Source organism: Tachysurus fulvidraco, chromosome 9 (genome assembly GCF_022655615.1).
Source record: "Tachysurus fulvidraco isolate hzauxx_2018 chromosome 9, HZAU_PFXX_2.0, whole genome shotgun sequence".
Lineage (NCBI taxonomy): Eukaryota > Metazoa > Chordata > Actinopteri > Siluriformes > Bagridae > Tachysurus > Tachysurus fulvidraco.
The window spans coordinates 22,609,015-22,621,851 of record NC_062526.1 but is presented as its reverse complement, the minus strand read 5'-3'; the positions used below and the strand labels follow the sequence as shown (position 1 = coordinate 22,621,851).

At 39.0% G+C, this 12,837-nt stretch overlaps 2 protein-coding genes across 3 annotated transcripts in view; one reads left to right on the top strand and one right to left on the bottom strand.

The window, feature by feature from the left end:
* phactr1 (phosphatase and actin regulator 1) overlaps window positions 1-3,492 on the top strand; it is a 20,224-nt gene extending 16,732 nt beyond the window's left edge. Inside the window, exons 11-13 of the mRNA XM_027177173.2 lie at window positions 1,212-1,352; window positions 1,918-1,994; window positions 2,080-3,492. Coding sequence (XP_027032974.1) covers window positions 1,212-1,352; window positions 1,918-1,994; window positions 2,080-2,095 — 234 coding nt within the window. The 3' untranslated portion in view covers window positions 2,096-3,492. The remainder of the gene's footprint in view (window positions 1-1,211; window positions 1,353-1,917; window positions 1,995-2,079) is intronic.
* Window positions 3,493-3,512: 20 nt separating this feature from the next.
* Window positions 3,513-11,197, bottom strand: tbc1d7 (TBC1 domain family, member 7). Of its 2 annotated transcripts, none has more exons than XM_027177175.2 (8): window positions 11,024-11,197; window positions 9,402-9,521; window positions 9,004-9,084; window positions 8,690-8,880; window positions 7,665-7,793; window positions 6,906-7,051; window positions 4,425-4,554; window positions 3,513-3,815 (listed from the first exon to the last, which is right to left on the bottom strand). In XM_027177175.2, exons 2-8 carry the CDS (start codon window positions 9,511-9,513, stop codon window positions 3,729-3,731), a joined length of 876 nt encoding a protein of 291 aa, XP_027032976.1. In that variant the 5' UTR covers window positions 9,514-9,521; window positions 11,024-11,197; the 3' UTR covers window positions 3,513-3,728. The 2 variants fall into 2 exon arrangements, with proteins under 2 accessions (XP_027032976.1, XP_027032975.1); XM_027177174.2 differs by having other exon boundaries at window positions 7,665-7,802; window positions 11,024-11,195.
* Window positions 11,198-12,837: the final 1,640 nt, after the last annotated feature.

Here is a 12,837-nt window from a genome sequence, read left to right as displayed (position 1 = left end):
GGTATAGTATGGTGTAGTATAGTATGGTGTGGTATAGTATGGTGTGGTATAGTATGGTGTAGTATAGTATGGTGTGGTATAGTATGGTGTGGTATAGTATGGTGTGGTATAGTATGGTGTGGTATAGTATGGTGTGGTATAGAATGGTGTGGTATAGTATGGTGTAGTATAGAATGGTGTGGTATAGTATGGTGTAGTATAGTATGGTGTGGTATAGTATGGTGTGGTATAGTATGGTGTAGTATAGAATGGTGTGGTATAGTATGGTGTAGTATAGAATGGTGTAGTATAGTATGGTGTAGTATAGAATGGTGTGGTATAGTATGGTGTAGTATAGTATGGTGTAGTATAGTATGGTGTGGTATAGTATGGTGTAGTATAGTATGGTGTGTTATAGTATGGTGTGGTATAGAATGGTGTGGTATAGTATGGTGTGGTATAGTATGGTGTGGTATAGTATGGTGTGGTATAGAATGGTGTGGTATAGTATGGTGTAGTATAGTATGGTGTAGTATAGAATGGTGTGGAATAGTATGGTGTGGTATAGTATGGTGTGGAATAGTATGGTGTGGTATAGTATGGTGTTGTATAGTATGGTGTAGTATAGTATGGTGTAGTATAGAATGGTGTGGAATAGTATGGTGTGGTATAGTATGGTGTGGTATAGTATGGTGTGGAATAGTATGGTGTAGTATAGAATGGTGTGGTATAGTATGGTGTGGTATAGAATGGTGTAGTATAGTATGGTGTAGTATAGTATGGTGTAGTATAGAATGGTGTGGAATAGTATGGTGTAGTATAGAATGGTGTGGAATAGTATGGTGTAGTATAGTATGGTGTGGTATAGTATGGTGTGGTATAGTATGGTGTGGAATAGTATGGTGTAGTATAGAATGGTGTGGTATAGAATGGTGTAGTATAGTATGGTGTAGTATAGTATGGTGTAGTATAGAATGGTGTGGAATAGTATGGTGTGGTATAGTATGGTGTGGTATAGTATGGTGTAGTATAGAATGGTGTGGTATAGTATGGTGTGGTATAGAATGGTGTAGTATAGACTGACGTATAATATAACTACATAACATTACCTAAGTAGAGTGAAATGAAACACATATTCATGTAACCATAACACCAGTCAGTTGAAATAAAGGATTTCTCTCTCTCTCTCTCTCTCTCTCTCTCTCTCTCTCTCTCATTCCCTCTCTCTGTAGTTGAGTCAAAGGCCAACAGTTGAGGAATTGAGGGAGGCGAAAATTCTAATTCGCTTCAGTGATTATGTTGAGGTGGCTGAAGCTCAGGACTACGACAGACGGGCAGACAAGCCCTGGACTCGCCTTACTGCTGCAGACAAGGTCACTCTAACACAGTCCAATTTCCCTGATAGTTTAATCACATTTATTAGAATCAGTGATTTTTAGAAGAAAAATAAATAAATAATTCTCACCAATTTGTATCATGAGGGCTTTTCACACTCTAAACCATTATCCCTGGGTTATTTTAACACAGTCTTGTTTATGACTGCTCATATTTTACAATCTTGGCTATTCATAATCTCACACAAACTGTTCATTCCTAAACCCTGGCTTAACCTCGATTAGATAAATACAACATCCGACCATTTGAAATAAAGATTTGTCTGACTTTCGCATCGGTGAGATATATACAGTATCAGCATGTAAATCCTTCTCGACTGTTTCAAGCCTCATGGGATACAGGAAGAAAAGAATGGGAAACAAAATACTGTTTACGCCGCATCGTTTCACAATGCACATCAATGTGGTGCTAACACTGCAAAAGCTGTGCTGATGGATGACATTTCAGAGCAGTGTGAACATTCCTCTGCCCGGGTTTAAGAGCAGGGTTTAAGGTTTATGCGCAGTCTGAAAAGCTCTATTGTTTTCTTCTTCTTCTTCTTAGGCTTCAATAAGGAAGGAGCTCAACGAGTTCAAAAGCACAGAAATGGAGGTGCATGAATTAAGTCGACATCTAACCAGGTGATCATGTGAACGCTTGCATGACTACTGCGCTTCCTACTGCCATTAAATCCTTCTCACCTGACGTCCTACTGCTTTATTCTAGGTTTCACCGACCATAGTGCTGACTGCTGGGCAGAAGCACAGGGCATTACCAATGACTAATTCACCTCTGGGATGTACTAAGTCTAATGTGCTGGGATCAATCTGTGCAAGTATTAACTTATCACAGAGACTATGTTGCTCTCCTGATCTGAGATTAGGAGAAGAATCAGGTGCCCACAGTTCCACGGTGACCCGACTTGCCTACTGTAGATTCACCTATCGATCCCTGACCAATCTGAACTGTCATGACGTTTGTAAAGTGTGTGTGTGTGTGCGCTAACATTTGAAATATTATTTTGTTCTCTGGCAGAACACTTCAATATTCTGTACCAGTGTTGGATTAAACAAATGAGGTGGGTTTAAATTTGTGCACGTGGCCCTGTAACTATTCATCAACCCATTTTTGTACCCATGTAGGTGTCAAGCAAGAAAACAATGAAGAAAACTTATTAAAGAAATCTATAATGTTCGAAAACATTTATAAGTAGATTTAATTAAATACCTTAATATACTTTTTGGTTCCTTTTTCTTTTTATCTGGAGTCAAGCAGTGATGCTTAAAGCAATTTTTTTTCACAAACAAAATAAAGCCAAAAGAATCCGGACGTTTCCGTCGTCTCGCTCCGGCCGTTACGAGCGAGCTCCTGTTTGACGGTCGCGCCAAATAATTTGCAAGCAATAATCTGTGTCATTGTCTTGAATGTCTGGTTTTGACAATTTGGATTGTGTCTGTAATATTCAGTATGAGGGAATGCCAGCGCCTTTGTACTGTTTTTGTCTAGCAGTGCACACTTTTTATTACATAGGGTACTCGGATGCGGCGAGGTAAAGATTAGGACTTTACAAGACCATCATTCAGTAATTGTGACGAAATAAAATTATCTGTATCGTTTCGCTCGTTTCATAAAAACCGGTTACGGTGTACAAATGTGTCACGATATGTTTCTAAACCCTTTCAACTTCCATGCGGATTTGGAACGGTGTGTTTTTTTTGTTTACAGTCTTTACCCTGATGCTCCTCTCCTGCTGCTATTAGCCGAGAGATTTAACGAAAGGAGGAGGCGCATGACTTTGTGATGTAAAGAACTCTTATTAAAAAGCTGTTTGAAATTCGACACGGGGGCTAAAGTAGTTTCTAACTCAGATCTTTTTTGTTCAATTCTTTTCCAAAAGCAGCATCCCAGCATCTGTAGCGTGTGTCACATGCAAAGATTTTCACCATCGCAGATACTAGAAGAAAAAAAAACGAATTGTTTTCATCCCAAACTGTATTCCGAATACATCTATTTCTTCGACGGAGCGGGATTATTAAAGAGAGAGTGTGCAGCGTGTTGGAAATTAGAACGAAATGCACTCGTATAATATAATACTAATGATCTTCTATAATCTTCTAATGTTACTAATATTAAAAAAGAAGGCACGAATAAAGTATAGATGTTTTTACCTCACTTTAATACCGTTTTTTCCCCCCTTTTTTTAAAGCAAATATTTCTTCATCGGATACATAAATTAGATAGAAAAAAATAATCACCTTAATGTCTGACTGAACGTTTTCTATTTCTATTTTGATGGAGCTGTCGGTCGAGTTATAAAGCCGCATGCAAACGTAACCACGGAGGTGTTTCGAGTCAGAAGATCGAGTCCATAGGTTTTAAACAGCGTGCATGGGAGTCCCGCAGTACTTGTGCCACAGTTCTATGGCTTTGGTCACTATGGCGTCTGTGTTCTCTTGTGGCATCTAAACAAGGGAAAAAGAAAAAAAGGTTACTCAAGATATAATAAAAGCTTGTTCCTTAGAGATAAATTAAAAATGTATTATTTATATCCTGAATGTGTATGCAGCTGCTCACTCATAAAAAAAAAGAGCTATACAAATAAAACTGATGAGAGTCAGAGGACAGGAATTAAAGATAAATGACAGCATAACAATTCACAGAGAAAAACAAAACAAAAACGAATTTGACGAGCGAATGAATTTTCCACCTGCGGCACCTGTAACGTGTCGAGTGGAAACCGAGGACAATCGTTCCGAGGTGTTTTATCACGTCGAGAAAGAAATGCTCACGATGAGCAGTTAATTTCTGTCATTCTGCTTGTCAAACAGCTTGAATGACTGCATGAACCTGTTATTAATAGGTACTGACAGCTTCGATGACGGCCCTAAGGCTTGCATGATAAAGGGGATTTAAGTAAACAGGTTTTTTTCTGTTCTCACTGTTATTCAAGTTAGAACAATAATATGCTGGGGGAAAAAAAAAACAGTCAAACATACTCTGTGTGTGTGTGTGTGTGTGTGTGTGTGTGTGTGTGTATGTGTGTGTGTGTGTGTGTGTGTGCGCGCTCTCACATGGCTCAGGAAGTTCACCATCGCATCTGGTTGACTCATTCCCATGAGCTTGATCTTGTAGCTCAGCAAGATCTCCATGGCAACGAACACGAGGATTTTACACGAGCCGCTGATCACCTTGTCCCAAACTCTGTTGACACGAATGACCAACGCAAGGCAGGAATCAAACACAGACATGCAAGAAAGGCACAAGAAATGCTGCACTCCCTCGAACCTGTCTATAATAACAATAAAACTAATATAACACTAATTACTGGTGAGACGTCGAGCACGGAGTCTTCATGAGAAACCCTACAGTGTATAAGATCCGGTGATCGAGTCTGCTTATGTTCAATTCACGTCAATTCGATTTAAATTCAGCCAGAAATCTGAACACATGATGCATACCATGGATGTCAGGATACCAGGGTTTGTGGCAATTTTTTTTTATTGGTAAAAGTGGTACAAAAGTGTTGTCTATTGTTGAGGCATTAACAGGGGCTCAGTGGCTCAGCTGAAAGGCTTCAGTAAGAAATACTGAACATGATATTTCCACAAACCCGGGATTCTGTTTGTGGTTGTTGCTATACAGGAGTTAAAGAAGACAAGCCTTTATTTTTGTCACATATACATTACAGAACAGAATAGGTTGTTCAGTCAGAGCACAGGTCAGCCGTGATACGGCGCCCCTGGAGCCGGGAGGGTTAAGGGTCTTGATCGAGGGCCCGACAGTGACAGCTTGGCAGTATCCAATCCTCCAATCAACAACCCAGAGCCTTAACCACTTTAGCCACCACTTTAGCCTGTGTTCTGTAATTTAGGATAAAGCTTATGTTCTGTTTACACGTTCAGTGATTTTATGGCAGCAAGTCAGCAATCGCTTTGCTGCGAAGTCACCAGTGGGTTACAAATGGCTGCAACAGTAATAACATTCATGAAGGAATGGCCAACAGCACCTTCATTTTACCTCTCGAAATCAATTTATTCTGTTACACTATTCCCATGACTTTACACTCCTTTAGTATTTCCTGATATGGCTTCACTGTACTGCTTTAACTGTATGGATTTCTGCTCAGCCAGATGTCATTAGCATTATCTAACAAACGTGATGCCAAAATGGTGTGTAAGTAAATAATAGGAATATCTTTTTAAATAGCATCTCCATACTTCCTTTTTTTCCGGACTGTCTGAACGGTTTCCTTGAGAATGAGTAAATTTTCCTGTTTGCTCATTTCCTTCCTTGCTGATTACTAAAAGCAAGGCAACGTTGCGATTTGTGTGTGCAGAATATCTAGAAGCCATGTCGTGCAGATCGTCTTTCCCCCGTTCCCAAATGGATTTAACACCCTGATTACGGTGCTCGAATCCTTTGATTTTTGTCTTTTTGATTGATTCTGTCCAAATGTGACATCATTACAATCCACAAGGTTTTAGGATGGTAAAGTTGTTTGTTTTTCCGAGTACTCGTGGGGTTGGATGCCAGATGTGATCAATTTGGGACCTGAACATCTGTGACTGTCAGATGTAGATACGGATACAGCTCACATTACTGCTGAGCAATCCCAAGGATGAGGAAAGAATGACTGGGAGGACAGATCTGAGGAGCAATCATAGGCCAAATGCGACAATTATAAACTGAATGAATGAATGAATGAATTAAAGAAACCGGGGCATAGAATCCATTATGTGACCTGACATACGGCTAAGTACGGTGACCCATACTCAGAATTCGTCCTCTGCATTTGACCCATCCAAAGTGCACACACACAGCAGTGAACACACACACACACCGTGAACACACACACGGAGCAGTGGGCAGCCATTTATGCTGCAGCACCCGGGGAGCAGTTAGGGGGTTCGGCGCCTTGCTCAAGGGCACCTCAGTCGTGGGCGGCCAGAGACCCGAACCCCCGACCTTCAGGTTAGGAGTCAGACTCTCTAACCATTAGGCCACGACTGCCCCCATTAGGCCACGACTGCCCCCCAGTCGTTTTATTATCGCCACATAGACATTACAGCACAGTCTTTCCTTCGCATATCCCAACTGAGAAGGTTGTGGTCAGAGTGCAGGGGCAACTATTATACAGCACCCCTGGAGCAGGGAGGGTTAAGGGTCTTGCATAAGGGCCCAATGCTGGGGCTTGAACCCTGATCCTGAACCCAGAGCCTTAACCACCTGAACCAACATTGTAGCGATTCATATTGTAATCTTTTGTTAATAAAAAAAACAAACAAACCCTTTTTTTTAACCTTTCTTGCTTTTAACAGTTGGTCCTAAAGCAAACTCTTAATGAGTACAATGAAACAAATAACTAACTAAATCTGTTAAATCTGATAAAATGATACTGCGATACTGTACAACCATAAAGAGCCATGTTATTAAGATTCAGAGCCATGTTTTACGATCTTACATCCACCTGCTTTAGAACACAGTAACATTATTATTATTCTCTGAAATCTAGCATGCTTAGGGATGGTAGGGACTTTCAGGAAGTGTTTTACCTCTGAAGGCTGGACTCTGGCAGACAGTCTGCGAAACAGCGTCTGAACCAAAGGGAATAGGGCAGGACAGTCAGACTGCCTGTATTTTTCAGATGGGACAGAAGACGGCTGTCCTCCTGGGAGAGGAAATGCTCCAGACTCTTGGGCTGAGAGAGGCAGGGAAAAAAAAAAAAGATCTTCTCAGGGTCTTCTTCTTTATACAGGTGTCTCTCAAGGTTTCTTCCTCGTATCATCTCAGGGAGTTTTCTCATCACCACCGTCGACTCTGACTCGTTTCGTTAGGCATGAATTTAAATGTAAAATTTTAGATCCGGTTTTCTATCCCAGTCCTTTTAGACTTTGGTTCCTCTCGAGGTTTCTTTATACCACTAGATCTTCCAGTTTGCTCATCGAGGATCTAAATCTAAACCTACTGTCTATTTATTTTCTTTGAAATCTTTTTTTATTTCAATGCAACATCATCATCAACATTAGATTTCTATTTAAAACTGAATTGTGCCCCTCTCACTGCCAAGATACGTGTCCTGTATGTAATATTCGACGTTTAGTTTAGATTTATGCCTAATAAGTGAGTCAGAGGCGATGGTGGTGAGGAAAAACTCCCTGAGACCATATGAGCATGAGGTCCTTTTGAGTCTGGTTCCTTTGCTAATATATTTCTTTTATATTTTATTTATCTTATATTTGAAGTATATTAATGCAAAATCGATGTCAGTTGGCAGGATAACAAAACTTAATCGCTAAACTAGGCATACAAACCAGGTGAGGTATGGAATCGCCAAACTTGTGATTAAACTGGTTGACAAAGCACCTAATCAGCCAATAGCAGTCCACCGGATCCTCCACAATCTCCTTCATAACCCTGGCGATAGCCAAGAAATCTTCATCCTTTTCACCCTCAGAACAAAAAAAATGTAATTTTATTTGTATAGCACTTTTAACAAGGAACATTGTCACAAAGCAGGTGTGCAGAAATATTTGAGTTCAGAATATACATTTTCATTCATTCATTCGTTCATTCATTTTCTACCGCTTATCCAAACTACCTCGGGTCACGGGGAGCCTGTGCCTATCTCAGGCGTCATCGGGCATCAAGGCAGGATACACCCTGGATGGAGTGCCAACCCATCACAGGGCACACACACTCTAGTTCACACACACACACACTCACACACTACAGACAATTTTCCAGAGATGCCAATCAACCTACCATGCATGTCTTTGGACCAGGGGAGGAAACCCCGAGGCACAGGGAGAACAAGCAAACTTCACACACACAAGGTGGAGGCGGGAATCAAACCCCCGACCCTGGAGGTGTGAAGCAAACGTGCTAACCACTAAGCCACCGTGACCCCCGATATACATTTTAATTTTAGAAATTTATCCCTTATCAACAAGAGAGAAAGACGATGATGGTCCTGAAGAAGAAACTACGAGAGATACAAAAGGGAACCTGACCTCATCTGGGTGACACAGGCACACAGTGTGATTATAAATCTCGTATAACTGTATTCTATATGGTCAAAAAGTGCAGTTGTGTAGATTTAACATCAAGTTATTGATTCTTCATTGATGGAGAGTTTCATAATATGTACACAAGGCTACTGTACACATATTGGAATGGTAATTGTTAACACTACAACAAGTTATACGAAGACATTATACAAAGACTTCCCTACTGTCACTTTTTTTTATTATTATCTAGAAAAGAATGACTTTTTTTGTGAATGCATATACCAGACACACGTGTAACAGCAGAAAAAAACACATGATCAGGTCCTTACAGGTTGTGTGAGCTCTGACCGACAAGGCAACTGTTGGTTTTCCAGCTGATGCATGCGAAGGTAGAGCTCGGTGTGAGGCGTGACGGTGTGCACAAATCGCATGGCCAGAAGAGCTTCTTTTATATCCATATACTGCTCTCGCCTGTACCGGGCTACGAGAGAGTGAGAATCACTGTGTGGAGGCAGGATACCTGAAGAACATGGTCGACCATCAAAATAATACCCCTTGGACGAAGCAATCACATAATAAATAGAACAGACAGAAACAATAGAGTTAAACAAAACTGGCAGCGTAGGAACGTAATTGTTCTCACCAAGCAGGACTTTCCATACATGGATCCTGTACATCGAGGGTAATGGAAACCTCTGACTGAATGTGCTTAACTTTTCCACATCTGGAAAGCAACAAAGAATTATTTCTAGCAGTCTGTTATGATACTATAATAACAGTACAAATAATATGTTATTAATCAGATATGGAAATATTTGGTTGTAATTGGCAAGTACAATGGCACTTAGACGTCAATGAAAGGCCAAACCCGGTACACAAACACTATTATTTAACACACAAAACACATCCGTGACTCATACTCTACCACTCACTCAATAGTAACGACATGATCTTTGAATGACTTCACAGATTTATTTCCTTTAAATGGACAAAACAGGAAAGAAAACTACAGACAAGTGTAAGGCAAACGACTTCTCTTACCAAGTGGACTGTCCTTTAGGAGAATTTCAAGTGACTTTTTCTCCTCCACTCCCCTGAAGCCCACCTTTTCATAATACGCTGACCTGAAGTTCCTCTGTGGGTCTTCAGCCATATTGGCAACTAAAAATAAAGAACGATAAAAAAATAACACTTCTGTAAATATCAGATATATTTTAAGGCTTAAATCGTATCAATCTCTCCAGATTGAGACATAAATGACTGAATAATAAAGATTCACTTCAAAAGATTACTTTAAGAGATTATTAAGTGTATAATTTAGGGCTGGGCGATAAAATGATAACGATATGTATCGCGATAGACACGTGATCGAGATCAATAAAAAATTTGTTCGATAAAAAGTCGGAAGAAAACAGAGGTTGCGAAGCAAGTTTGGTTGCATTAACAAAGGCACTCACTCTCTGGTAACCTAGCAACGTAGGGAGTGACAGCCAATCATGTAACAGTATCGTGTTTGGTTTTGCCATATCGTTGTCTCGTGCTGGTCTGCTGGATTCCTCTTAAGTAACCAGCGACTGAAAATGAGCCGCAGCGAGTGAGGAAATTTTAAATAAAAAGTCAGGAAAAGTCAGCAACTTTTTCATATTTCTGCAGGTTTTATATTACAGACAATGTGACTGTACTATATGAAGTTTGTGTTTATATTACCTTAAATGTTAAGAGATAATTGTTAAGTGTACATTGTGACTTTAGACTTATGTTTACATTTTAGTTATTTGAGTTTTCCTGGTTGTTGACATTTCTGTCTTAACAACTGAGGGGATTATGATCAGAGGAAGGTTAAGTTTATAATAAAAATGTTTAAATGTAATATATTTTTCTCCTGGTCCATATTTTAAACGGGTCATAAAAAATATCAACAATTATCGATATCGACCGATATGAAACACTGATATCGTGATACAGTTTTCAGCCATATCGCCCAGCCCTAGTATAAATGTATAAACAATCTGTGTCTCATTTGTAACTTGAATGCTTTTGTAAGGCATTTTATATAAACAAAACTGACATAAATATATACATACACACACTTTTTTGGAGATGTTTGAATAAAAAGTAATTAAATGATATTTATCGGAATCAAGCATTCAATTTACTGAAGCATTTTAGCCATAATTAATACTTAAAGTCTGATAAACAAAATTAATTTAGTTTTTAATGTCCTGGTGTTATGTTATATCAAGATTCAGACTAATATATACCTATTATAATTATTATTTAAAAAGGTTAAAATAAGACGAATCAAAGAAATCAACATCCGGTGCAAAAGCGCTGCTATTATCATTATTGTTGTTACTTATTTATTTTAAATTACGTCCATTTGAACTAGTGAAAGAAGGCTGTCAACCTTGCCAACCTAAGGCTAAAGGCTAAGGCTAAGGCTAAAGACTAAGGCTAAAGGCTAAAGCTAAAGGCTAAAGCAAAGGCCAAAGCTAAAGGCTAAAGCTAATGGCTAAGGCTAAAACTAAAGGCTAAAGCTAAAATAAAGCGATTTATGTGCATGTTTTGCAAAACTAGCCCATCACCGTCCGTCCCCCTAAATTTGTTATTACAAATTTTCAAGATAAAACCGTATCAACGGATCAAACTATGTTGAAACCCACCACTTTTCCGCCCCAGGTACAGGCCGTGATGTGATCCACGGGTTTTCCCAGCTTTCAAACCGCAGCTTTCGTGCGTCTTGTCCGTGCAACTCTGAACTGTTCCTCCATGTCGTCTACATCCGCACTGAAGCACTATGTTTTGGAGGAGTAATGCCGTCTATAGTATGGCAATCCAAAAGGGTCATAAACTTTAAATGTCTTCTATTCACACACTGTGCATCTTAATCTCACAGGCTAATTTGTTTATATATCAAAACATGTTACTTGAAAAACAAAGACTGTCTGAAGGCAGAATAGACATCTAGAAGAATAGACTTTTATCCAAATAGAAAATAGTGGCAAATTGGTGACAGGCTTTTCTGAAATTGTTGTTGTTGTTGTTGTTCCCCCGAGAAATCACTCCTAGCAATTTTGGATGGCTTTTTCCAAACTGCTTCAAAATACTACCATTGTGGAAGTAGATACAATAGACATAAAGACGATACAGATGATTCCGATTCAACACCATCACTTGTTTTGTATCCACAGATCTGGATCTTAAAAGGATGATAATCTCACCTAGACGATGTAAAGTTGTTCTGTACATAAGAACTTTTGCTGAACTGAACATAAATTTAACACAGAACTGTTGGACTATAATATGTATAATATACAATTGTGAAGTAATATTGACTTCTAATTCCCTTTAAATCTACTTCCTTTTCAAGGATTTTTTACATATCATTTTAGTGAGTTTTTCTATGCATCTGTTGCCTCTGGCTTGCCCATTAGGATTAATATCTAGATTGCAACGAAACTATTTTGTGAATATGTTGATTGTTAAACGTACTTTAATAATATTACACAGTAAACAATTGTGGAAGAGTTAGAATATAAATTCCATTATCTGGTGTCACATAAAAGGAGGATGGGTTCCCTTTTGAGTCTAGTTCCTTCACAAGATTTCTTCCTCAAGCCATCTTAAGGAATCTTCTGTTCACTCTGTTGACACTTGCTTGTTCATTAAGGACCTAAATATAAATCTACTGTGATATAAAACAGTAGAGCATATTAAAAAATGCTCTACTTTGCAACTGCTACATGAGTAGGTCTATTGTTAAAAGTTCTATAGAAATAAAATAAAAATGATTTCATCTAGCATTATTAAAAACGTTCCACGGGTGAGCCGTACCTCGTGTTATGTATGCCACTGACTGGAGTATTGTGCTTCAAACGTGTACAGTCCATAAATCCTTTTTTTCCCCATTTTATTGGCTTTAATTTTTTTAATGTTTACTTTAAATAAGAAAGTGTTTTATTTTATTATCTGAAAATTGTTTGGTGGAATCACTTACTGTCATCTTAAACCATATTCTCTTCCAGGGTCCTGTCAGGAACATGGCATATCCAGCTAATAGTTTTCCACCACACGCCCACGCAATATCGAACATACAATGGTCAATTTACACTGGTCGGCGCTGCTTTTGTGTATTGACTTGTATTTTTTGTTTGCACTGTCTTCTGTTTGCACCAGGTTGCACTTTATGTGACCTTAGCTCTGTCATTTGTTCTATGTAGCACAATATAGCTGTAGCACATAACAGCTATGGTTGAAATGACAATTAAAGCTTCTTGACTTGAGTTGTCTTTACTTGACTGAGCTCACACCTTTCCTCATTCTCATTTTTGAGGTGAACGTTAACAGCTTTGACCAGTATCTGCATTATTCCATGTATTGCAGAGCTGCTATATAATTGGCCATTTGTTATAAGTAGCCAGTGAGTACACTTTAGTGTCTAAACATATGCTAAAGAGGACTGGTAGAGCTGATTAGA